The sequence below is a fragment of the Chiloscyllium plagiosum genome, unplaced genomic scaffold, assembly GCF_037043375.1.
Source record: "Chiloscyllium plagiosum isolate Xiang-an unplaced genomic scaffold, Cpla_swu_hap1 HiC_scaffold_8, whole genome shotgun sequence".
Taxonomy (NCBI): domain Eukaryota; kingdom Metazoa; phylum Chordata; class Chondrichthyes; order Orectolobiformes; family Hemiscylliidae; genus Chiloscyllium; species Chiloscyllium plagiosum.
This window is the reverse complement of record NW_028270146.1, coordinates 49,916,313-49,944,117: the sequence shown is the minus strand read 5'-3', so window position 1 is coordinate 49,944,117 and position 27,805 is coordinate 49,916,313. Positions and strand designations below refer to the sequence as shown.

At 40.3% G+C, this 27,805-nt stretch overlaps 1 protein-coding gene across 3 annotated transcripts in view; it reads right to left on the bottom strand.

The window, feature by feature from the left end:
* Positions 1–27,805, bottom strand: part of LOC122553558 (kinesin-like protein KIF26A) — a 244,973-nt gene that overhangs the window by 107,711 nt on the left and 109,457 nt on the right. For all 3 annotated transcript variants that reach the window (XM_043697536.2, XM_043697537.2, XM_087989811.1), the window contains exon 4: positions 11,234–11,403. In XM_043697536.2, coding sequence (XP_043553471.2) covers positions 11,234–11,403 — 170 coding nt within the window. The remainder of the gene's footprint in view (positions 1–11,233; positions 11,404–27,805) is intronic.

Below are 27,805 nucleotides of genomic sequence, written 5' to 3'. Positions count from 1 at the left end.
TCCTCGGATGCTGCCTGACCTGCTGTGCTTTTCTAGCACCACTCTAATCTTGACTTTATAACTGAAGGAGGCTAAGTGATGACTATAGCAGTTATCAGGAATGCAGCAGATCTGGCAGAAGTACTTTTCCTCATTCCAGCTCCAGAGGATTTCTATTTAACTGACATTTTAGTTGACAACCACTGTCTAAGCTGAATGGTCTCCTGAAAAACAAAAGCAGACCAGTCAAGACCCGATCCACTCAGGGCAACAGATTCTGAATGCCTCTGAAACAGGCTTTAGGCTCTGAATAGCATGAGCAACACTAAGATGGCAAGGTATCCATGAGCTCACAACATCAGAGATGGCATGTAATTAACTATTGGGCCCATTCACAACAATTCCATGGCTAAATTGAACTCCATCCTTTTCCTACAATGGTATCTATTAGGCAAGTTTCACTATTCATTAACTATTCACAAAGGAAGAATGCAAATTAAGGGTCCTCAATACGAAGAATAAACCTACCAATACTTACCACAACCATAAATGTTTTGACAGATAGAAAAATTGATAAAGACATATTTAAAATATATCAACTAAAACCACTAAGGTATCAATGCAAAACAAATGTGGTATGTTCTAGTTGTCAGAATATTTTCACTTTAATGTAACTAATATAACTTGAAATACATGTGAGATGGAATTTCAAGCTAAATCTACTAAAATATAAATAGACACATCAAATCTCAATTTTACACTTTTTGATATGAATTGGTTATGCAGGATCACAATAAATTGGCAGAAAATGTGTTCTACTGAAATGCTAATGACAAAACAAAAGATTAGATAGTACTGCTGACAACAGAAGGACAGAGATGAGAAGATGTATCGGCTAACATTACAAAATTGTAGTGCTGGGATGAAGCTTGAGCAACCTGTCAGACACATCATAAAAATGTAAGTACAATGCCCACAGTTTTCTCTGCAGTAAAATCAAGTGCTCCAATTGCCTTGAAAACAGTAAAATTGTAGACAAACTGGAATCTTGTCAGGTGTCAAAACTCAATATTTTAAGTGAATATCTGGACAACAACATGTAATACTGTCCTGCATTAACATGCATTGCAAAGATGAATTTTTAAACTTTAAGATTGAGGTTCCTCTGGGAGCTCTGATGTGCAGGTTAGGTGGATTAGCCATGCTAAGTGTGGGGTGCTGTGTCTGGATGGGATGCTCTTTGGAGAGTTGGGGCACACTTGATGGCCAAATGGTCTCTGTCCACACTGTAGGGATTCTATGGTTCATTACAATTAACCTCTGCAAAATTTAAGCAACTTATGCAAGTTTTCAAAGCTTTAAAGACAGAAACATTAAGATATTTGTTACCCATGTGTGTTATTTTTAAAACATGTTCACACATTCTAGCAGGAGCCACTAGACCACAATCAGGAACAGGAATGCTAGCTTATTGAATGTGAGAGAGAGTACCAATCACTGAGGCAACCATAGCACTCCCAAGCATTTCCCGAACTGAGATGACCAAATTTAGCAAAGCCAGGTTGGAATCTTATAGGGGACTGAGTAACATAGTGAGATGTGTGGCAGAATCAGGCAGCAAATGCAACGAGGCCCTAAATTGATATTGGCAATAATTTGCTCCAGTTTTTATGCCTTTCACAAGCAGCACGGTAACTCTCACTAGGCAACAGGCAAGTGCCACACTGACTGAGGATGATTATTAGCTGCAAAATGGTTTGTTAACAGCTCTACTTGCCTCATTGAGCTTCTGATCTCACCAAACAATGTCGCCATTGGGAAAGCCCAATAAGGAATCCAGAGCAAGCAGCTGGCAACTTCAGCTCCAGATCATCAACATTTTACAACAAGCTGCAATCACATGCAGTCACTTTCCACAGATATTGACATCCAATAATGGCCAAACTCTAAAAGCCCTCATGGCACATTTATGATCCACTTATAGAACACTTCTGCAATTCACTTACATCCTTGGGCTGCACCGGCAGCTCTCATTGTTTAGCTTCACCAAAGATACTGCATAAGCTCACTCGATTCATGGGCTGGACCAGGCTGCATTACCAGTCTCTTCACTTGATGCCATAGCACTCACTCACTCTGAGCCAGTCTGGATCCTCACAGTATTCCTGCCTTTTTTGCACTTTGATCCTCCTCCCTCCCAGTGCAGACACAAAGCCAGGACACTTGTCATGGCTATCAGCAAACCTCAATCAAATCAAGGGGAGATAGCTTTCACTCAGGGCTTCCTGGTACAGTAAGTGAAGAGCAGCCTCCAAAACCAGTCCAGGTTCTGCTTCAATTGGGCAGAGTAGAACCTCAGAATGAATGAAGATCTGAATAGGACAGCACAGCACAATCCCAGAGTCTTTCTGTCCAGTTCTCTGCTGAGTCCTCACAGAATGATAGAGAGGTAGGTATTACGGGTGATGAAATTGAGTGACACTGACATTGCTTCAGGTAGAGAGATATGCCAAGCTGGCAGAAGGCATGCAGGGTTAGTCATGCTGTGGGTTGGGGGTGGGCTATAGTCATTGACCTTCTTCCTATATTGCTGGATATTCCTCCAGACAACTGAGACTGCTTTAACCCAGGGGACAACCTAGCACCAGGCTGACACGGTCTGGCATGGTAGCCTGCACTGCTGGTCCTGGGGGAGGAAGAAGTTCCCACTATGTCTGCAAAGCAGGGTGCTGATGCACGTCCCATTCCCGCCATATCTGGAGTAAATGTCAAGAACCACTCAAGGCAGGTCCAGATTGACAGCGCTTGTCCAGGTGCGTCATGGGATTTTAAAGATAGCACAGGCACAAGGGCTACCAATCGTTTGGCTGATATCTGCCATATGGTAAGTTGCTCTGGGATTGTGTGTGGTAAGATGGGATGGAAATCAGATGTGACAGAATGCCATAGGGGCGTGGTAGCTATTCAATGAGGTTCATTTGGTAAAATATGATGACAGATTTTGCAACGACAATCCCTCCAAAAACTCAATTCAACTCACCTTTGGTCAAAAAATGTAAAATTCAGCCCCAATGATTCGACTCAGTCAGTTTATGTTCTTAATGTATTTATCAATTGAACTACTACATATTTTTAAAAACATATTAATTTTTTAGTACTGTAAGATAAAACTTGCATGGAGGGCTTCTGGGAGAGGCATAAAACGAGTCAATCATAGATTCCATTCATTGCAGATAGAGGCCATTCAGCCCATCAGGTCTGCAACAACCTAGTGAACAGCATTGCACCCAGACACATCTTATCTCCACATGTTATTAATCTAGCTAGCCTACACATCCCTGGACTGTGGGAGGAAACCAGAACAAATAATGGAAACCCATGCAAACACAGGGAGAACATGCCAACTCCACACAGTCACTCAAGGCTAGAAATGAGCCTGGTTCCCTAGTTCTGTGAGGCAGCACAGCTAAGCACCGAGCCACCATGCTGCCCTTTTTTGTTGGTTTGTCAAAAAATTAGAACAGGGAGAAAGTGAGGACTGCAAATGCTGGAGATCAGAGTCCAGAGTGTGGTGCTGGAAAAGCACTGCAGATCAGGCAGCATCCGAGGAGCAGGAGAATTGAAGTTTCGGGCAAGGGTCCTTCATCAGGAAATTAGAACAATCCATTCAGTGTTGATCCTGTTACTATTTAGGACTTGCTGATACAGTTCATGCTTCTCTCCCTTGAGCACAACACATCATGCTAAAAATGTTCATGTCCTGACCTCCATTTGCAACAAGTATATCAGAATAATTTAACTGGTATGAAATGCAAGATTTGCTAGTTGATGCCAGGGCTATAAAAATAATGAAAAGTCAAAATAAACTTTGCAAAAATGTGAGTACATGAGCACTAAGCTACTGCACAATTTTAAAACTAAACCTTTTTGTTGATAATTGGTATGCATCTCCATTATATACTTACCTGGAAAAATTTGGACTATTGCTTTTTGAGATTCTTGCTTTGCAGTACAATTATCATGCAGGCAATATCACTTTTAGCAAATAGTGATGTGATGGAAGTTTCAATGGTGCTGAGAACATGCTAAACCAACCAGAACTAAATTAATCTGACCTCTTTCTTTTGCTAACAGATGCCTGCTTCCTCATCTTAATACATCTATTACTACACAATGCACTTGCATGATTGAGAACAGGATTTAAGCTCCATTTAGATTACAGCTAATTATATTAAACAGACAGGCATTTTCCTTTCAAATTAGCCAAAAAAAGATGAGAATTGATTAAAGTAAGAATCTAATAAAAATGGATTTACTGTAAATCTCATTGTGCCATAAAATGGAGGGTTCGGTTAAGAGTAACTAAATTAATCTCTGTATCTCAACTGCCATCAGGAAACAAAGGCATAGCAAGAGCTAAGAAAACTGTTAAAAATGTTCACTTTGTTGAACATGATTGGAAGGCATTGGAACAGCATAACTGACCTCCACCTTCTTGGGCTAAAAAAAGGCAAAATAAGCCACAAGTCATGCCACTGGCTGATAGCCAACAACCTCCCTCACCAATTTCCCCCTTTTCACACACCCTGTCCACTTTCTGCTGCTAAATAGCCTGGCAGCATATGTGGATGACTGAATTTCAACCAGGAAGCAATGGCTTTAACTTTTATAACACATTGGCACTTCCTATTAGATGGTTGCTGAGTTATGATATTCCCGTTTTAGGGTAATTAAACTACTGGTAGAAAACAGATAGACAGCAGTCTGCTCTCCCCAGAGTAAGGTCCAAGTCTGTCTGACGTGTGGGACTGAGTTGTGAGAGCCGAAAAGCATCTCACTGTGACCCACCAAATAGCACTAGTTAGGACACTGATGCTCAGTAAAATAGGTGGACTGGACTCTGATTCACATCTTACAAATAGTCAATCTGTGTCACTCCCCATCTTGCCTGAAACAGCTGTATGCACTGGCTGCCCGTTCAAAACCTGGTCAAGATGGCAGAGTGTGGTAATGTAAGTGGGGAAAGAAGTGATCTAAGATTGCATTCAGGTTGCTACTTGTTTCTGCAGTCAGAGGGAACTTAGTGAGACTGGTTCAGAGTTTGTTACTAACAGAAGCTGTGTCAGCAGTTAGAAACTGCTAACATTAATGGGTCATAACATTGTGACGAAGTGATCCGATATTGCATTCAGGTTGCTACATACCTGTTTCTGCCAGTCAGAGGGAACTTAGTCAGACTGGTTCAGATTGTGCTACTGACAGAAGCAGTGACAGCAGTTAGAAACTGCTAATATCAATGGGTCATAACATTGTACCATATGCTAATGGCTTATTTAACTCTACCCTAAGGATTTTCAAAAGAAAAGTCCAGTGCTTAGGTATTTACAATTAAATATTTTGGAAAGACCTTTGTAGGTTATATCACTCCACAAGCACTTGTCACAAAATAATCATGACCCGTACCACAATGTTCAAGTGCAGAGCAAGCTGGTCACTTCTATCTGTGATGCTTTGTTCCTATTTACACTCTGAGATTAATTTATACATTATTTTCTCATCTTTAAATGCTTCAGCAAGATGAATAAACATCCTTTCATGTCTTTTGGGAAGTATTTCAGTCATGTAGAATTGAGTTATTAGTTGCTGACCCTATCTGACCAGGCAGCCCACAGCCATTTCCATTAGTGCGAATTCAATATGACTAGCTAGCCCATTATCACCTAATTTTTGTCTCATTTCAATACAAATAGATGACCTTTAGCTTTCAAAGTAAACCATCACAAGCATAACTTGTTTGTAACATTACGCTGCTGTCACTTTTTCTCATGTGAATAATGTAGTGTAAATTGCCGCCTTTAGTAAAAATTAATTCAGATTTTCCTCAGATTCTATGATATTTCTTTCTTGCTTCAAAATGTCCAATCGCTAACACACATTTTAAGTGTAGACAAGTCACAGCATAATTTATATAATTCTCTTATAATAGCAAACACTGAATTCTATGCATCACATTGGAATGCAGGGAAATGGATAATGTATACCTGTTTCTATGGTTACCTCTCAACATCAAAGTTTAACACAAAGCGACACAAATTTTCTCCTCAAAGATTCAACAGTGCTGATCATAAAGGGCTTTGAGAACACTTCAAGCCAAGCAAAAGTATTATATCTTTTGTGTACTACATTGCAAAAATGCATTTTTCTTAACCTCTTCCTTTATAACGCATTGTCCTTATTTTTACCGAGTTGGAAGAATGCCTATGGAGTTCAACAAATGTGATCATCAAGAGAAGCAAATTCTATTTGCAGTTTCCAGTATCTACAATATTTTGTTTTTATTCAACATGATCACCATTCTGTTTATTATTGTGGAACCAGCTGCAACAGCATGAGCTCTCCAGTTTTGCTGGTGACAGCACCTCCAGCCCCAAACCACACCTCAATTTTTCCATCTGCCAGTTGAAATGATAGCAGGATGTCAGCAGTCTACTGATCCAAAGGCTGGCTGGACTACCTTCATAGATAACCTACTTCGGATTTCTGGATCTTCCACTCAACTGCCCTATCGATGCAACGATGTTCTCTTAATAAACAGATAATATGACATCACTGCAGTAACAAACTAATTAAGATGGATCCAAGACACACCAGAACAGTTCTAAATCACTGGACACCCGTTTCAATATAGAAATGAGGCATGAGAAAAATTAATGAGCAAAAAGAATAAGATTGCTTTCCTAGCAATGTTTAGCTAGAACCCATCTGATCATTAGAGTTAAAACAAATTAATGCCTCAAGCACAGTTTATAGGCACTAATTGAGCAGTGAAATGCACTGAAGAACACCACATTAGTCATTTTTCAGCATTGGTGTTACTGATATGCATTTTGCTGCCATTTCATTAGGAACATACTGCCTCAATACACTAATCATATGCTCAGTCACAGAACAATCAGTACATTGAGCATCTGCAAGCTGTGCCCCCACAGCTAAAGCTGATATGGTATCTGTTCTTTTGAGTAACCTCAATTATATAGGAGGCATTTCATGGTTGATCCTAATGACCAAATGCTTATCACTGACCCATCAAGTGTCAGTGACTGCTATACGGTTTAACATTATGTAGGCTGCATTCTGCTGTCACTGCTATTGACTTCAGATGGGATATATTCCACAATAAATTGTTTTGAAATACTACCTACACTAAGAAGAAAAAAGGTACCTTGTCAACATGTTGCATGTTGCGAGCTAATGGGCTGTACAATTGTTTGTGTTACAAAATCAAGCAGATTATTTCATATCCTTTTGAAATCTGAAAATATCTAAAGTTGTTTCACCTGCTATTATTCAACAGTAATATCCTAGGAGTTTACCACATTTGTTCCAACAGCTTGTCAGTATAATGTTACAATATTTGTATAGTTTTTATACGAACAAGGTTATGAACATTTTCATGAGATTTTCATTTAAAAATCAAAAAACAATAGAGCTAATTGGTGCTTTGATGATTTCACTTCAGCAAACTGTTCAGAGCAATACTTTATTTTTAACCTGTTGAAAATTACTCAACAATATTTCTTCTGCACGTTAAATTCATGAAGGTCACCTTTCTCATGCATTTCATAACATTAACCTGCAATTTGCATCAGTATTAATATAAATCATCCAATGAAAGTCTAAATGTCAGAATTGTGCTGAAATTTGCATACCTGCAACTTTGATGCATCTTAAATGAGAATTACATATGTAACGTAACATTTAGAATTGTCTTTATAAATCTGTGTTCTTTAATGTAGTTGCCTTGATCTTTTGACCTACTTACTATTCATTTTTAACATTCATTCTTGAGAAGTGAAGATTTTGCTTAAAAGATCAGCATTTATTGTCCGTCTCTACTTGCTCTGAGAAAGTGCTGGTAAGCTACCATCTTGATCTACCGCAACCCACCTGCAAGTGCAACCATAATACTGCGAGGCATTGAGATCCAAGGTTTTGATTCAGTGACAATAAAGGAATAGCAATTACAAGTCAGGATGCTGTGTAACCTGAAGGGAAACTTGCCATTGGTATTGATGTTCCCATCCTGCCCTTATATTTCTTGATTGTTGAGATTGCAAGTTTGGAAGGGACTGCTGAAAAGAGCCTTGCTGAACTACATTTTGAGGATTTTACGTGCTGCTCCCACAGTGCACGGTGGAGGAGGAGAGTGTGAATGCTTAAAGTAGTGGATGGGATGCTGGTTGTGGCTTGGGTAGTGTTGCGATTCATGAGTGTTGGTGGATCTACACTCATCCAGACAGGGGAAAATATTCTATCACTTCCCTAATTGGTGCCCTATAGATGGTAGACAATCTATTCTCTCTGATTGATTGATTGATTCATTCCTGTCCTAATGAAGGGCTTTTGCCTGAAAGGTCGGTCTTCCTGCTCTTCGGATGCTGCCTGACCTGCTGTGCTTTTCCAGCACCACTCTAATCTAGAGTCTGATTTCCAGCATCTGCAGTCTTTACTTTTGCCTATTCTCTCTGATAGCCAATGACCTCAGTTTTACTAAAGTGCGTGGGCGGCACAGTGGTTAGCACTGCTGCCTCACAGCGCCAGAGACCTGGGTTCAATTCCTGCCTCAGGTGACTCTCTGTGTGAAGCTTGCACATTCTCCCTGTGTCTGCGTGGGTTTCCTCCAGGTGCTCTGGTTTCCTCCCACAGTCCAAAAATGTGCAGGTTGGTTGAATTGGCCATGCTAAATTGCCCGTAGTGTTAGGTGAAGGGGTAAATGTAAGGGAGTGGGTTGTGTGTCGGTGTGGACTTGTTGGGCCAAAGGGCCTGTTTCCACACTGTAAGTAATCTAATCTTCTAGATGCTACCCACATGTCAATACTTTCATTGAAATAGCACCGTGATGTTTTTTTTTCCTCAGATACGTTGATAGAAATAAATGAGGATTTCTGTAATGGAACATTTACAGCCTGAAGGAAAACAAGACTCCTCTCTTATAACAGCTTATAATTCTGAGGAAGGGTCACTCGACCCAAAATGTTAACTCTAATTTCTCTCCACCAATGCTGCCAGAACTGCTGAACTTTTCCAGCAATTTCTGTTTCCATTTCTGATTTACAGCGTCTGCAGTTCTTTTGGTCTGACTCAGAAAGATGCAGTCATATGGAAATGGAAACTGAAGCCAGCATGCAGCTGAAGTTTTGATTGTAATGGAAACATAAATCTTCCTCTAAATAAAGGGTTACACAAAATTACAAGTGCCAGCAGCACACTATTGTATCTATAAGCTGCTCAGAACACTGGGAAATGCATTATTTTGTGAACTTCGAAGTATATAAATTGCATAGTGTAGTCACTGTAGCAAAAGCTTTTACACACAATAGGTTTGAGTCCATTATCTCTGACATTGGACGTTAACTGAGATATATACATTGTTTTGATTGACCCACATGGCAATGGTATCATGATAGCAACAATTGCCTAGAGTCAATGCATCATTTCTTTTTTTATTTCAGCTCATTGTAGTAAACATTACTTAGGTAGCATTTTTCCTCACACAGTGGCAGATTCTTTTTAATGCACATAAACTGAGTAAGGCTTAAATGTCATTCTGGGTGAGGCGCAAAAGTCTAGCGAGATGCAACTAGGATTCGAGGACTGTCCAGGTGAATTAGTAAGATCTGATTAACATTATCTTATGTACTATCTCTCCTCTAAACCTTATGTTTGAAATATTAATATTTTTTAAAAACTAGCTATTTTGTGTAATTTTGAGTCAGAAATGGTAATAGTTTGCATTTCTCACTGGTGTACAGTGACACAGAATGTAATTTTCTTTCCTCCCTAAACATGGTGAGAAGAGAAATAATGGGGAACGTTGGCCTAGCTGAGATACTCCCCTTTTTCTAGCCACCTCAAAACTAAGTGTTGGAATAGAATATCTACTGGGGACTTTCTCCACACACCAGACATTAAGATCCTTAAGTGATAATTCATCTGAACTCACTAACTGCCCAAGCGGCTGACTCCCCAGCAGTGGAGACAAAAGACGACTAGGAGTAATTGAGGGCACGAGGAGGGAGCAAGGCAATGGGACTCTGAAAATCACCAGCCAGCCCTTGCCTCTGACTCCATTCTCTCAGCAACTCCAGTTGCAAAAATTAAAAATTACCATTTTGCCGCAGCATCCCCCCAAGGTGTAGGTTGTGACCAGAGTACTTTAGGACCTTGAAGCTGCCAGCTTCTGCCTGGTCACCCAGATAACCAGCATTGAGGTCCGTGATAGAGCTAGGCACACTGTTTTGCTGACCAGCCAGCTCTTAATGAGCTGATTGGCAGGCGATTGAGTGAACTATCTTACACAACCGTCCTCAAACATTTTAAAAGAAAGAGAAAATTCTGTCCATAGATTTTAAATAAATTAAAGCTCAGACCCATATTGGAGAAGAGTGACAGTACTTGGGTTCACCTAATGTCATGCTCTGGAACAGGTTCCATATATTGTTTATTCGATATCTGGTTAGCCTGTTTCTCTGCTGTACATCTTTATTACTCTATGACTCTAAATGCAAGGATTTACAATATTTGGCTAATTTGGCATGTGACGAGTACTAAGTGCAGCATGCTCAGAAGAAGTAAGTGTCCTTTCTTCCTACATGCGCAACTCAACCAGCTACTCAAGACACAAATGGAGCTTCTCTAAGCCAAAGAAGAACAAAATGAAAAGTCCACAAATTCTAAGATTATGATTACACTTCCAGCAGTTTTGGCAGAAATTTGAACAGACGTCTAAGATTTAGTTTCCTCACTCTATTGGAAAATAAATTGTGGCATAGAAGGTGACAGAGTAAATGAAAGATCTCGATCAAGTGGAAAGTGCGTGATTGCAAATCAGGAGCCTGCTTTACTGATTGATGCCAGTATTGAGGTCTACCCAAAGGAACCATCTGAGAAATAATTTGCAAAATAAGGGAAAGGAAAACAAAATGTATCACCTAGACAGGGAACGAAACGTCTGCAAATCAACTTCCCCGACAGCGAACATACCCACAACTACGATGTATCAAATTATCCAATAGTTTCATTATTCCTCTAAAAATCAATTCCCAATGTTTAACAAATATCTGCCATTCCAGAAATTTATTGCTGACTGAAGTCCTTTTCCTGATGTAACTTATTTTTAAATTTAAAAAAAACATGCTGACACGTCGAGATTTGACTGAAAATTTCCAGCAACTTGAATGAATGGATCAAATACCTGATGAAGAAAGAAGCTGCGGCTGAGGTGCCAGAAGAAATTCTGTTTGGTAATAATGAATTCTGTGAGGCTGCTGGGCCCATCGCCCAGGTTTGACTGCTGCTGTTTGGCGGGATGCTCGTTTCTTGAGACAAACTCTCTTTTCCACACTCTGTCATTGTTGTCGGTGCCTAAACATAAAAGAAAATGGTCAGCGATGGATGATAGATCGACTTGTGAGGTATTTTGTTTTATACCTTTGTTGGTTAGCTTCCACGTTCGTTGTAGAGATTACAATAGCGACAACTAAAATTAATTAAGGTGGACAAGCACGTCTTTCACTGTCCAGTATTAGAGGTTACAACCATGAATTTGCTAGTCAAGCAGCATGCAACTGAGAGGCTTTGGTCAGAGTAATGCACAGTTAAACAGTCTGACAACCATGAAGTAATGGAGAAATATAAACCGATTTTCATTATTGTCACACATTTTATCATTCAATTGCAGAGCTGTTTGTCTTTTGTTATGAATGTCTGCCATACATGGTTTCTCAGTAGTCCATCATGTAGGGTTACTACTTATTGAAGTGATAGCTCATACAAGTGAAATAAATTTAGCCATCTGCAATATCATTCAACTTTCCTTTTGGAAAAGCCTTTGTTTATCTATTTACTGTCTATTTGTAAAAATGCAATAAATATTAAAATGCTAAATATTGTAGTCCAGTTGAACAGAAACTACTTAACATCTTCCTTGCATAGTGTTTACTGGTTTATATAATTGAGATATATGTACACACACATACACACAGCAGATTAATCAAAACAACTGGGTCAGTATGATTATTTGAGTACAGTGCTATACAATCTTTTCCAAACATTAGACTTTAATAGTCTTCATTAAAACAAAAGTCAGCATTTTAATAATAGTTTCAATTTAAAAAAGCATGCTTATACATACTCTTTCAAACCCCACAGCCCCCACAACTAGAGAACAAAATCATATCCAAAATCTATGAATCCATGGGAAGGGATATTTGGAACAAAGATGATGAAAGGATAAAATAAGACAGCTTTAAAAATGAGAGACTTTAATTACGAAAGTATTTCTAGTTTGATTGTTTTCAAAATGTATAATACCACTGGTAATTCATAATCTCAGGTCATAATGGTTAGTAACTGCACATTTATTTCTTCCTACAGTAATTTGAATATTTGGAATACACTGATGTAGTATGGTAATTTTATGTGGTTCTTAAGGATTAATGCAATATTTAGAAATAGGGAAAATCTATTTATGAAGATTAATTATATAATGCTGACCGCATAAAGTTAAAGAATCAAAAGGTATACACCTCACCATTATAGCTGCATGTAGCACATTCTGACCAATGTACACTGGCACCTCCACATCATCCCAATATTACAGGACCAATGTGATTTTTCTTGGCTTGGTCTCATACAAATCATATCCCTTTTGTCCATTCAAGATACCAGAAATACTCCAGCAGTTAATTCTCATTTCCAAATATCTTCCATAAGGATGTCAATAGAAAGCATTGCTGATACTACACCAGGAATTTGCCACATAAAACTATACATCAAACAGTCTCAGTCACTCTGTCAGAGTCAACAAACGGAAACATACAGCAGTTAAATAGGAACTGTGACTTGTATGGGCTGTTAACCGTGAAAAGCAAACTCAAGGGGGAAAGAAACTAACTAATAAAACCTGTCAACAGATTTTAAATTCTGTAGTTTGAATTCTCAGTCTTCTGCCATATATATATAACCTTTGGCCCACCATCAGGCCAAAGCTATGTCATTAAACAGGGACGTAACATATGGCTGCTGCTAATCATGTGTGTGGTGCAGAGAGGCAGCAATAAGCCATGGAGTGGAGGTAAAACTAGAGAGACATTCATTTTCTCTTAGATTTTTCTGTCTGATGTCATTGAAACTGCTGAAAGATATATCAGTTTCCAGCTATGAATTTCCATTTACTGTTGAGTTCAATGCCTCAGGCCCTCCAGATAAGACTTCTGAAAAGAGCTGTTCACAGTAAAAACACACACTTTTGCTATATGACAAAGGAGGGGAATAAAGCAATTGGAATATTGTTTAAAGTACACTTAACACAAACTTCAGCGCTTTGTTTTGTCCATGCATCTTCTATTTTCTTCTTTAATTCTGCAAATTTGTCTTTTGGCAGCAAGTGAATTTTATTAATACCAATACAATACAAGAGCAGAGCCAACTGACTTCTGCAAATTGCTTTATTGCTTAACTATCAATGTAATAATTATACAATGTAATAATTAAGTGAAGAAAGTGGTTTCTTAAAGGGCTTGTGCTTCATTAAATAAATATTACATTGTTGTAATTGTCCTCTCACTGAAGACAGGGGCTTGAACAAAACACACCATATTGTCACAAGAATTAAATCTGTGAACCATCAAACACTATTTATTTACAGAACTATATACAATCATATTCAAACTGAAGGCCTAAATAACTCAGGGAAGTGTTTTGCTATTTACGAAGTGACACAAGCTTGCAGTGTTGTAATTTATACTTATCTAAGTGCATTGACAGAAGGTACACATTGTAGAAGTGAAGAATTTAGCAAGTCTGCAACAATTACCTGAGGGATTTGTTCAGATGTTTAACCAGAATGAGTACATAACTTTAAAGTCTTCAATGATCTTGGCTCTACATTTTATAGCCCTCTCCACAGCCATAAAGCTAGAACAAAAGCTAAACCTTCTTTCTTCAGAAACCATCATACGCATACAGTGAAACTGTAAACTTAAAAGGTTTCAACAGGCAAACACTTTCTAAATTACCAATCACTGGCAGACAGAAAATGTGCAATGGCTGCTTTCAAATTAAATCTCTTCATAAGAACTCAATACAATTTTATAGCTACAGAAGAGAAGCCAAACATTCAGTCCTTAATCATGTGCCACCGTTCAAGTGTGAATGGTGCTGGACAATTCAGTGGAGGAGAAGGCTCGTCAAAAATCTCTCCCCTCAATGAGAGCGGAGCTCAGCACATCAGTGCAAAAGATAAAACTGAAGCACTTGCATTCATCTTCAGCCAGAAGTGCCAAGGGGATGATCCATCTCAACTTCCTCACAGATGCCAGTCTTCAGCTAATTCAATTCACTTAATTCATGGCTGAAGGCATGAGACACTGCAAAGGCCCAGGGCTCTGGCAATGTTCCAGATTTGCGTTCCAGAACAAGCCATGCCACGAGCCATGCTGTTCCCAAGTGATACCAGTTCCCAAACCAACAGTTGCCCAGCAATATGGAAATGGCTCAGATACATACCTGCAGGACAAATCCAACCTGTCTAATTATTGTCCAACAGTCTACTCTTGGTCAAATTGTTGAAAGGGGTCATTCACAGGGCTAGCAAGCACTGTTTGCAAATGAATAACTTGAGTTTTGCCAGAGCCACGCAGTTGCTGACCTCATTACAGCCTTGGTCCAAACATGGACGGAAGAGCTGAATTCCAGAGATGAGGTGACTGACTTCCTTTGACATCAAAGTAACATTTGACCACATGTGGCATTAAGAAACCTTAGCAAATCTGGAGTCAACAGAAAACAGGGAAAGATTCTCTGCTGGTTGGAGTCATACATGGCACAAAGGAGATGGTTGTGGTTGGTGGAGGCCAGTCATCTCAGTTCCAGGGCATTTCTGAGGGAGTTCCTCAGGGAAACTGTTCCAGCCCTTGCCATTTTCAGCTACTTCAAGAAATGACCTTCCCTCCATTATGAGGTCAGACATTAGGATGATCGCTGAATTGGAAAAACCATATAAACACTGTGGCAAAGGTTGAGTATTCTGCAGCACATATCGCACCTCCTGACTCTCCAGAGTTTGTTATAATCCAGCTGCCTGGAAGAGCTCAACTCTAATAACAATTAAGAAACTGGACACTGTCCAGGACAAAGCAGCCCACTTCCAATTGGTACACCATTCACCATCTTCAGCATTGTCTCCCTTCATCACTAACACACATAGAAGTAGTATGGTGTACAATCTATAGTGTGCTCTGTAGAAATTCAACAAGGCTGTTTTGACAGCATCTTCCAAACCCATAACCTCAATTAACCTAGGACAGTGGCAGCAGAGTCATAGCAACAGCACCTGCTGCAAGTTCCCCTCCAAGCCATATACCATCTTGATTCAGAACTATATCACAACTCCCTTAATCTTCCTTGATCAACATTCTGGAATTCCCTTCCTAAAAGCACTGCAGATGCGTCAACACCGCAAGGACTGTCTTAGTTCAAGAAGGCACTTCACCACAACCTTCTCAAACAATTTAAGGATGGCCTAGTCAATGATGGCCACGTCCTCGGAATGTATTGTTAAAAATCATCTCATTGCTGATGAGTATGCGAACTCCAGATACAACCTTCATCCATACCTTTGATACTTATAGCTAACAAAAATTTATCGATTTCAGCTTTAAAATTTCTATGATCTGTTTGGAAGAGAGATTCCCAGATTTTCCAATCCTGGCTATTGTTTTGCTTTGTTAATGATTTCACTCTGTTACTATGTGCTGCATCATTCAAAACACAACCTCTCTTCCCCTCTACACACTGGTGACAGATGGGCTTTATCAGCACCTCTCCTGATCCTTCCACTAACTATAGATTTTCATACAGTTTATCTAATAGCCAATATCATGGGGAGACAGGGGCCTAGTTGCCAGGTCACTGGACTAGCAATTCAGAAGCTCTGGTTTCTACCTTGGTACACAGGTTCAAATCCTACTGCAGCAGCTGGTGGAATTTAAATTCAATAATAAAATTTGGAATTGAAAGCTGATTCAGTAATGGTGCCCTTTGGTAAAGCTTGACCTATGTTGGGATTCCAGATCCCCACTGATGTGGTTGACTATTAAATGTCCTCTGACATTGCCCTGCAAGCCATTCAGTTCAAGGGCACTTAGTGATAGACAACACATGATGACCTTGCTGGTGCATGAAAGAATTAAAAAAAATGTGATTTGCAGAAATTTGACAAGATCAAAGCCATCGTCTTTTAGTAATAGAGTCATAGAGATGTACAGCACAGAAACAGACCTTTGTCCATGCCGACAAGATATCCCAACTCACTCTAGTCGCACCTGCCACCACTTGGCTCATATCCCTCCAAACCCTTCCTATTCATATACCCATCCTGATGCCTTTTATATGTTGCATTTGACTAGTCTCCACCACTTCCTCTGGCAGCTCATTCCATACAGATACAACCCGCTGCATGAAAATGTTGCCCCTTAGGTCTCTATTATATATCATTCCCTTCTCACCCTAAACCTGTGCCCTATAGTTCTGGACTCTCTCACCCCAGGGAAGTGACTTTGTCTATTTATCCTATCCAAACTCCTCATGATTTTATAAACCTCTATAAGGTCACCCCTCAGCCTCTGACACTCCAGGAAAAAGTAGCCCCAGCCTATTCAACCTCGCCCTATAGCTCAAATCCTCTAACCCTGGCAACATCCTTGTAAATCTTTTCTGAATCCTTTCAAGTTTCGCAACATCACTGCCATCTGACTGAAGAAATTCCCTCTTGTCTCAGTTCTAAAGGTTCATCCCTTCACTCTGAGGCTGTGCCCTTGGGTCCTAATGTCTCTTACTCGTGGAAACATCTTCTCCACATCACTCTGTCCAGGCCTCTCATTATTCTGTAAGTTTCAATGAGATCCCTTCTCAACTCCACTGAGTACAGATCCACAATCTTCAACCACTCATCATATGACAAGCCCTTCATCCCCAAGATCATGCTTGTAAACCTCCTCTGAACTCTTTGTAACTCCCACACAGCCTTCCATGGATGAAGAGCCCAAAACTATTCACAATATTCCAAATGTGGTTTGACCAAAGCCTCACACAGCTTCAGCAGTACATCCCTCTTTTTGTATTCTAGCCCTCTCAAAATGAATGCTAACATTACATTTGCTTTCCTATCTGCCAACTGAACCTATCAGAGTCATACAGCACAGAAGTAGACCTTTCGGTTCAACCAATCCCGACCGACCATGTTTCCAAGCTAAACTAGTCCCACCTGCCTGCGCTTGGCTCATATCCCTCCAAACCTTTCCTATTCATGTACATATCCAAATGTCTTTTAAACATTGTAACTGTACCCGCATCCACCACTTTGTCTGGCAGTTCATTCCACTCTCTGTGTAAAAAGGTGTTGCCTTGATGTCCTTTTTAAATCTTTCTCCAATCACCTTAAAAATTATGACCCCTAGCTTTGAATACGCCCACCCTCGGGAAAAGACCCTTGTCATTTACCTTTTCCATGCCCCTTGTGATTTTATAAACCTCAATAAGGTTACTCATCAACCTCCTACACTTCAGTGAAAAACATTTCAATCTTTCCAGACTATTTTTATATCTCAAACCCTCCACTCCCAGCAACATCCTTGTAAAACTCTTCTGAACACTCTTCAGTTTAATAATGTCATTTCCATAGCATTGTGAACAGAACTGCACTCCAGAAGAGGCCTCACCAATGTCCTGTACAACCTCAACATGATGTCCCAACTCCCATACACAAAGATCTGAGTATGTAGACTAGTATGCTAAATGCCTCCTCAAACACCCTGCTTACCTGTGGCGAAAATTTCAAAGAACTATGTATCGGAACCCCTAGTCTCTTTGTATATTAACTTTAATAGTATCCTGAACTAGGACCCCCAAGTCCCTATGTAATTCAGATTTCTGAAGCCTTTCCCATTTAGGAAATATCTTCGAGGAGAAAGTGAGGACTGCAGATGCTGGAGATCAGAGCTGAAAATGTGTTGGTGGAAAAGCGCAGCAGGTCAGGCAGCATCCAAGGAGCAGGAGAATCAATGTTTTGGGCATCAGGAATCTTCTTCCTGACCTCTCCGCCCCCACCCCCACTCCGGCCTATCACCCTCACCTTGACCTCCTTCCACCTATCGCATTTCCAACGCTCCTCCCCCAAGTCCCTCCTCCCTACCTTTTATCTTAGCCTGCTGGACACACTTTCCTCATTCCTGAAGAAGGGCTCATGCCCAAAACGTCGATTCTCCTGCTCCTTGGATGCTGCCTGACCTGCTGCGCTTTTCCAGCAACACATTTTCAGCCCATTTAGCAAATAGTCCACTCCTCTATTCTTCATAGCAAAGCACATAACCTGATACTCTCCCACGTTGTCTTTTATCTGCCATTTCTTTTCCCACTCTTCTATCCTTGTCCAGGTCATTCTGCAACCTCCCCGCCTCCTCAACATTACCCATCCTTCCACCTACCTCTGTGTCATCTGCAAACTTAGCAATAATGCCCCCAGTTCCTTCATCCAGATTGGTAATGCATGATGAGAACAGTTGTGATCCCAGATATGGCTTGATGGTGTATACTTTGTTTTACAATACTCCAGTGTTTCACACAAGGACATAACACTACATAAATAAAAGATGGTGTTATTGGGCTGTCATGGGGTTTCACTCTCAGAGTGCCTTGCCTCTGCTTCTCCTCTCCCATTCATGTGCAGAATAGGAACATTCTAAGAATTAAGGTTATTCCAGCTGCTCAGTTCTTTTGAACTTAACAGGCAGAGAAAGCTTAATGTTGAGAATGATGGAAGCAGGCAATACTTTAGTTAAGTATGGTCCAGGACTCAGTGAAATTCACTCACAAAGAAATTTGCTGTCAAACTCCAGAAATCTTATTTGATTACCATTCGGCCAATTTCAATCTGCACTGCTCGTGCATTTTCAGGTATGGATCTACATTAGCATAAATCAAGGAAAATGATACGAGGTAGCCTTTTTCATTAGGCAGGGCTGCGTAAATAGGCTGCAGGAGCAATCATTATCTTGCAAGGATCTCAAACACTCAAGGAAATTCTTGCCCATTAATGTACAATTTCTCTTGATTAAATATTTGTGCAATCCCCAATTCACACCAGACTTATACTGAAAAGTTTTTGGGAAATTCCAGCCCATAGTCCCTAACAATACATAGCCCACAGTATACTTGATGTTTATTTGTACTTATAATTAGTTTATACTATTCAGCAAATCATTTTATTGTTGGTTGACAATCTACGAATTTTGTACTGGAATCAGGATTAGAATGCATGTGTGGATCTGGCAGCTTTTGTCGTGATTCCAAAGTGCCAGTCCCTCTGCTGACTATCTTTTGGGGTTCTTATTGGCTAACACTTACATCATGGAATGAATCGACTCATCTTACATTACCTCAGCTCTGAATTAGATTCTCTTTATATAACCAATGTGCTCAGATTGACTCATAGAGCTAAGTCTGAATTAAATAGCAATTACTGGTAGAACAACAGATTCAAATCGATACAACAGAACAAATTTTTAAAAATTATCTTCAACAAATGCAATATTGAAGCAGCCCAAATGACTTTAAAGTTCCAAAAATAATTTAAGTAATGATTCCTTCAACTGGTAAATACTTTGGAACATAAATCTTATCACACAAATGCAATTCTAATTTACATTAAATTGAATTTATGAGAAATTCACAGAAAGGTCCAAGCCTAAGTGTCTCAGTAATTTACTACAACTGGTGGCCTGAAATATTGTTTTAGTTGAACAGAAGATTGGACCCAATGACAAATACAAATTTTTAAACCTCGACTTTTTCAACTTCAGATGTCTTGTGTTGTCGACTGTGTGTTTACAATGAAAGATTACACAACAGGTTTGCCTAAGGAACAGTGTAATAACATGTGTGGGATACCACTTTCTCCTGAGACTATTTTTGACACTCAAAGTCAACTACAAAACCACATTTCGCATTGCTGCTGTCACAAGCAAACAAAATCAAATTTCAACAAGGGGAACAAGAATGAATGGATGAAATAACACTTGACAACGTTATAAATAACAACCTGAATCTAACAAATATGAATCAATAATCCTTCTACAAGATACACTCAAATTCATCACTATGCCACAAATTTAAATTGACTACATAATGGTATGCAGCTACTGTATTTCATCTCAGTGATATATCTGAATAAAAGGGCAAGTTTTTCACATCTTAACATTTTCTTCATTCGTGAACTTCATAGGTCTTTTAATTTCTTTGAAAGTTCTTCATGTAAAAATTGTCTGAACACTGCATAAAACTATGAACAGTTACCCACTTTATAAAAAGAACACCATCGGAATGTAAAGCATGGTTAAACATCTGTGATGACCTTTGATCTTAAAGCAGTACAGCCTGAAAACAATGTAATTTTCTAAAATCTATGGAATCTATAACTGTTTTTCAGAATGTTTCAAAATGACTTTTAAGAGTTTGCAATGATTGTAAAGTGACCATTGTGACTTGCCTAAATAACAAGAAATATTGATTCATGGGACCTGACCAACCAAGTTGGAAGCATTTCCAGCAAGGAAGTTGACCTGTGGAAGCTGTTTGGCTGCCTGAAATAAGAACTGCAGGCAGAAGTTAATCAGCACACAATGAAGAACTCAAGGAAGCATTGTGCAAATGGTCTAATAATGTCAAAAACCTGGAAGATTGCATGGATAGCACAGAGACACTGAAGAGCTGGGTATTTTACTAAAATTGGACAAACTGTCAACCAAGGTGTTATTAGCTGGTCTGTTATGAAGGAACTCCAGAATGGGGATGACCCAGTTCACTGCATCTGAAAGCATACATATGAACATTTGAATTAAGAATAGCAGTAGACCATTTGGTCGCTTTAGCCTGTTCTGACATTCAATGACTGATGTGATTACATCACATTCTCACCTACCGTCAATAAATCTTCCGACAAGATTGCCTGTCAAGAACTTATCCATTCTGACTTAAAGATAGTCAAAGACTGGGCTTCCACTGCCTTATAAAAGACAGTTCCAAAGACTTTAAGTAATCTGTGAGAAAAAGTAGCCCTCATCTGTGGTGACCCCATATTTTTAAACAAAGACCGCTAGTTCTAGATTCTTCCACAAGTAGAAATGTACTTTCTGCATCAACCTGAAAGACCATTTCAGGCTTTATATGTTTCAATCAAAATGCCCCTCACTCTGCTAAACTGCAATTGATATAACCATAGTCTGTTTAAGCTTTCATCACATGACATAATTAGGTATTAGTCGGATAAACTGCTCCAGGGAATTTACATCCTTCCTTTAATAAGGAAGCTATTGCTGCACACACTACACCAGATATAGTCTCACCAATGTACAGCATAACTACAAAAAAAAGCTCCCTATGTTTGTATTCAATACCTAGCAAATAAATGATAACATTAGAACATAGAACATTACAGCACAGTACAGGCCCTTCGGCCCTCGATGATGCACTGGCTTCTGAGATTAACCTACACTATTTCATTTTCATCCATATGTCTATCCAATGACCATTTAAATGTCCTTAAAGTTGATGAGTCTACTACTGTTGCAGGCAGGCCATTCCATGCCCCTACTATTCTCTGAGTAAAGATCCTACCTCTGACATCTGTCCTATATGTATCACCCCTCAATTTAAAGCTATGTCCCCTCATGCTAGCTATCACCATCCAAGGAAAAAGGCTCTCACTGTCTACCCTATCTAACCTCAGATTATCTTATATGTCTCAATTAAGTCCTCTCAACATTCTTCTCTCCAACAAAAACAGCCTCAAGTCTCTTAGCCTTTCCTCATAAGACCTTCCCTCTATACCAGGCAACATCCTAGTAAATCTCCTCTGAACCCTTTCCAAAGCTTCCACATCCTTCCTATAATGTGGTGACCAGAATTATATGTAATACTCCAAATGCGGCCACACCAGAGTTTTGCACATGATCTCATGGCTCTGAAACTCCATTTGCCACTTCTCAGCCCAGTCTGCAGCTTATCTATGTTCCTCTGTAACCCACAACATCCTTCAGCACTGTTCACAATTCTACCAACCTTAGTGTCATCCACAAATTTACTAACCCATCCTTCTACGCCTTCATCCAGGTCATTTATAAAAATGACAAACAGCTGTGGTCCCAAAACAGATCCTTACTGTACACCACTAGTAACTGAACTCCAGGATGAACATTTCCAATCAACCACCACCCTTTGTCTTCGTTTAGATAGCCAATTTCTCATCCAAACCATTAAATCACCCTCAATCCCATGCCTCCATATTTTGGGCAATAGCCTACCGTGGGGAAGCTTATCAAACACCTTACTGAAATCCATATACACTAAATCAACTGCTTTACCCTCATCTACCTGTGTGGTCACCTTCTCAAAGAACTCAATAATGTTTGTGAGGCACAACCTACCCTTCACAAAACTGTGTTGACTATCCCTAATCAACTTATTCCTTTCTAGATGATTATAAATTCTATCTCTTATAACCTTTTCCAACACTTAATCCACAAGCAAAGTAAGGCTCACTGGTCTATATTACCAGGGTTGTCTCTACTCCCTTTCTTCAATAAGAGGAAAACATTTGCTACCTTCCAATCTTCTGGCATTATTCCTGTAGACAATGATGTCAAAAGTTTTTGTTGCAAACGTTTCGTCCCCTGGCTAGGCGACGTCATCAGTGCTTGGGAGCTTCCTGCGAAGCACTTCTTTGATGTTTCCTCCGGTGTTTATAGTGGTCTGTCCCTGCCGCTTCCGGTTGTCAGTTTCAGCTGTCCGCTGTAGTGGTTGGTATATTGGGTCCAAGTCGATGTGTTTGTTGATGGAGTTTGTGGATGAATGCCATGCCTCTAGGAATTCCCTGGCTGTTCTCTGTCTGGCTTGCCCTATAATGGTGGTGTTGTCCCAGTCGAATTCATGTTGCTTGTTGTCTGCGTGTGTGGCTACTAAGGATAGCTGGTCGTGTCTTTTCGTGGCTAGTTGATGTTCATGTATGTGGATTGTTAGCTGTCTTCCTGTTTGTCCTATATAGTGTTTTGTGCAGTCCTTGCATGGTATTTTGTACACTACATTAGTTTTGCTCATGTTGGGTATCGGGTCCTTCGTTCTGGTGAGTTGTTGTCTGAGCGTGGCTGTTGGTTTGTGTGCCGTTATGAGTCCTAGGGGTCGCAGTAGTCTGGCTGTCAGTTCTGAGATGCTCCTGATGTATGGTAGTGTGGCTGGTCCTTTTGGTTGTGGTATGTCCTCGTTCCGTGGTCTTTCTCTTAGGCATCTGTTGATGAAGTTGCGCGGGTATCCGTTTTTGGCGAATACCTTGTATAGGTGTTCCTCTTTTTCTTTTTGCAGTTCTGGTGTACTGCAGTGTGTTGTGGCCCTTTTGAATAGTGTCCTGATGCAGCTTCGTTTGTGTGTGTTGGGGTGGTTACTTTCATAGTTTAGGACTTGGTCTGTGTGTGTGGCTTTCCTGTATACCCTTGTAGTGAATTCTCCGTTCGGTGTTCTCTGTACCATCACGTCTAGGAATGGGAGTTGGCTATCCTTTTCTTCTTCTCTCGTGAATCGGATTCCTGTGAGTGTGGCGTTGATGATCCGGTGTGTTTTTTCTATTTCCGTGTTTTTAATGATTACAAACGTGTCATCGACATATCTGACCCAGAGTTTGGGTTGAATTTGTGGTAGGACTGTTTGTTCTAACCTTTGCATAACTGCCTCTGCTATGAGTCCCGAGATTGGTGATCCCATGGGTGTTCCGTTGATTTGTTCGTATGTCTGGTTGTTGAATGTGAAGTGTGTTGTGAGGCACAAGTCCAGTAGTTTAAGTATGCCGTCTTTGTTGATAGGTTCAGCGTCCTGTTTTCTGTTCTGTATGTCCAGTAGGTTGGCTATTGTTTCTCTGGCTAGGGTTTTGTCAATCGAAGTGAACAGTGCCGTCACGTCGAATGATATCATGGTTTCTTCTTTGTCTATGTGTATATTTCTGATGATGTCCAAGAATTCCTGTGTTGATTGTATAGAGTGTTTAGATCCGCTGACCAGGTGTTTCAGTTTCTGTTGTAGTTCTTTGGCCAGTTTATATGATGGTGTCCCTGGTAGTGATACTATGGGTCTGAGTGGGATGTCTGGTTTGTGTACTTTAGGTAATCCATAGAATCTGGGGGTGTTGTTGCTTTCCGGTTTCATTTTTTGTAGGTCAGCTCTGGTTATCTGTCCAAAAGGACTAGCCACACTACCATACATCAGGAACATCTCAGAACTGGCAGCCAGACTACTGCGACCCCTAGGACTTATAACAGCACACAAACCAACAGCCACGCTCAGACAACAACTCACCAGACGAAGGACCCGATACCCAACATGAGCAAAACTAATGTAGTGTACAAAATACCATGCAAGGACTGCACAAAACACTATATAGGACAAACAGGAAGACAGCTAACAATCCGCATACATGAACATCAACTAGCCACGAAACGACACGACCAGCTATCCTTAGTAGCCACACACGCAGACAACAAGCAACATGAATTCGACTGGGACAACACCACCATTATAGGGAAAGCCAGACAGAGAACAGCCAGGGAATTCCTAGAGGCATGGCATTCATCCACAAATTCCATCAACAAACACATCGACCTGGACCCAATATACCAACCACTACAGCGGACAGCTGAAACTGACAACCGGAAGCGGCAGGGACAGACCACTATAAACACCGGAGGAAACATCAAAGAAGCGCTTCGCAGGAGGCTCCCAAGCACTGATGATGTCGTCTAGCCAGGGGACGAAACGTTTGCAACAAAAACTTCTAGCTCGGCGAACAGAACCACAACAACGAGCACCCGAGCTACAAATCTTCGCACAAACTTTGAATGATGTCAAAAGCTCTGCAATCTTCTCCCTGGCTTCCCAGAGAATCCTAGGATAAATCCCATCTGGCTCAGGGGACTTATCTATTTTCACACTTTCCAGAATTGCTAACACTTCCTGTTTTGCACCTCAATCCCATCTATTCTAGTAGCATATATCCCAGTATTCTCTTTGATAACCTCATCTTTTTCCAGTGTGAATACTGACGAAAAATATTCATTTAGTGCATCCCCTATCTCGTCTGACTCAACTCACAACTTCCTACTACTATCCTTGATTGGCCCTAATCTTACTCTAGTCATTCTTTTATTCCTGATATACCTATAGAAAGCCTTAGGGTTTTCCTTGATACTATCTGCCAAAGATTTCTGAAGACCCTCCTGCCTCTTCTTAGCTCTCTCTGTAGGTCTTTCCTGGCTAACTTGTAACTTTCAAGCAGCTTAACTGAGCCTTCACATCTCATCCTAACGTAAGCCTTCTTTTTCCTCTTGAGAAGAGCTTCAACTCCTTTAGTAAAGCATAGCTCCCTCACTCGACAATGTCTTCCCTGCCTGAATGATACATATTTATCAAGAACACGCAATAGCTGTTCCTTGAATAAGCTCCACATTTTAATTGTGCCCATACCCTGCAGTTTCTTTCCCCATCCTATGCATCCTGAATCTTGCCTAATTGCATCATAATTGACTTTTCCCCAACTATAACTCTTGCCCTGCAGTACATACCTATTCCTTTCCATTAATTACATTCTATTACCTTTTCTTGTTACTTATTGTACCTGCTTAACAATCTTTTGGAATTTCATGCACCAGAAAACCCAGATCCTTCTGCATCTCAAAGTTCTGCAAATCTTTATTATTTACGTTATACTTTTTAAAATTGTTCCTGCCAAAATGGATAATTTTACATTTTCTCACACTGCACGTCATTGACCACATCTTTGGCCAATCACTTAACCTATCCATATCCATCTGCAGCCTCCTTTTGTCCTCTTTAGAACTTATGTTCCTACCTATTTTTGTGTCATCAGCAATCTCTGCTGCCATACTTTTTGTCCCTGCATCAAACGTATTTACATAATTGCAAAATGTTGAGGACACAACACTGATCAATGTGGTACATCACTCACTACATCAGAAAATGACTCATTTAAGGCTTTCCATTCCTGTTACCTAGCTAATCTTATATTTGTGCCAATTTACTTACTGTTATTTCCTACATCACAAGCTTTTATTTTCCGTAATAAACTTTGATATGGCATGTTGTTAAACACTGTCTGGAAATATAAATGGAGTACACCTACCCATTCCCCTGTTCCATAACACCATGCTACTCTCTGAAAAGTACTCCAATCGAATGGTCAAATATGATTCCTGTTTCACAGTAACATGTTGGCTCTGTTTATTTACCTTTTTTCAATATGTCCTGCTATAATATCTTTATTGATAGTTCCTAATATCTCCTCCATGATGGATATTAAGCTAACAAGTCTATAGTTTCCTCCTTTCTTTCTCCCCACCCTTTTGAAGAAAGGAGTTACAATCATTATCTTCCAATCCAATGTTCACTTGAAACAAGGGAATTTTGGAAATTTAAACCAATGAACAATTTATCTCACTAGCCACTTCTTTTAAAACCAGAGAATGAAGTCTAACAGGTTTCAGGGACCTTTCAGCCAAAAGCTTCAAAATTTGATCAGTACCATGAACCAAGTTAGAGTCACAGAGTCATAGAGATGTACAGCATGAAAACAGACCCTTCGGTCCAACCCGTCCATGCCGACCAGATATCCCAATCCAATCTAATCCCACCTGCCAGCACCCGGCCCATATTCCTCCAAACCCTTCCTATTCATATACCCATCCAAATGCCTCTTAAATATTGCAATTGCACCAGCCTCCACCACATCCTCTGGCAGCTCATTCCACACACGTACCACCCTCTGCGTGAAAACATTGCCCTTTTATATCTTTCCCCTCTCACCCTAAACCTATGCCCTCTAGTTCTGGACTCCACGACCCCAGGGAAAAGACTTTGCCTATTTATCCTATCTATGCCTCTCATAATTTTGTAAACCTCTATAAGGTCACCATCAGCCTCCGACGCGCCAGGGAAAACAGCCCCAGCCTGTTCAGCCTCTCCCTGTAGCTCAGATCCTCCAACCCTGGCAACATCCTTATAAATCTTTTCTGAACTCTTTCAATTTCACAACATCTTTCCGATAGGAAGGAGACCAGAATTGCACGCAATATTCCAACAGTGGCCTAACCAATGTCCTGTACAGCCGCAACATGACCTCCCAACTCCTGTACTCCATACTCTGACCAATAAAGGAAAGCATACCAAACGCCTTCTTCAGTATCCTATCTACCAGCGACTCCACTTTCAAAGAGCTATGAACCTTCACTCCAAGGTGTCTTTGTTCAGCAACACTCCCTAGGACCTTACCATTAAGTGTATATGTCCTGCTAAGATTTACTTTCCCAAAATGCAGCACCTCGCATTTATCTGAATTAAACTCCATCTGCCACTTCTCAGCCCATTGGCCCGTCTAGTCCAAATCCTGTTGTAATCTGAGGTAACCCTCTTCGCTGTCCACTACACCTCCAATTTTGGTGTCATCTGCAAACTTACTAACTGTACCTCTTATGCTCGCATCCAAATCATTTATGTAAATGACAAAAAATAGAGGGCCCAGCACTGATCTTTGTGGCATTCCACTGGTCACAGGCCTCCAGTCTGAAAAACAACCGGCCTCCACCACCCTCTGTCTTCTACCTTTGAACCAGTTCTGTATCCAAATGGCTAGTTCTCCCTGTATTCCATGAGATCT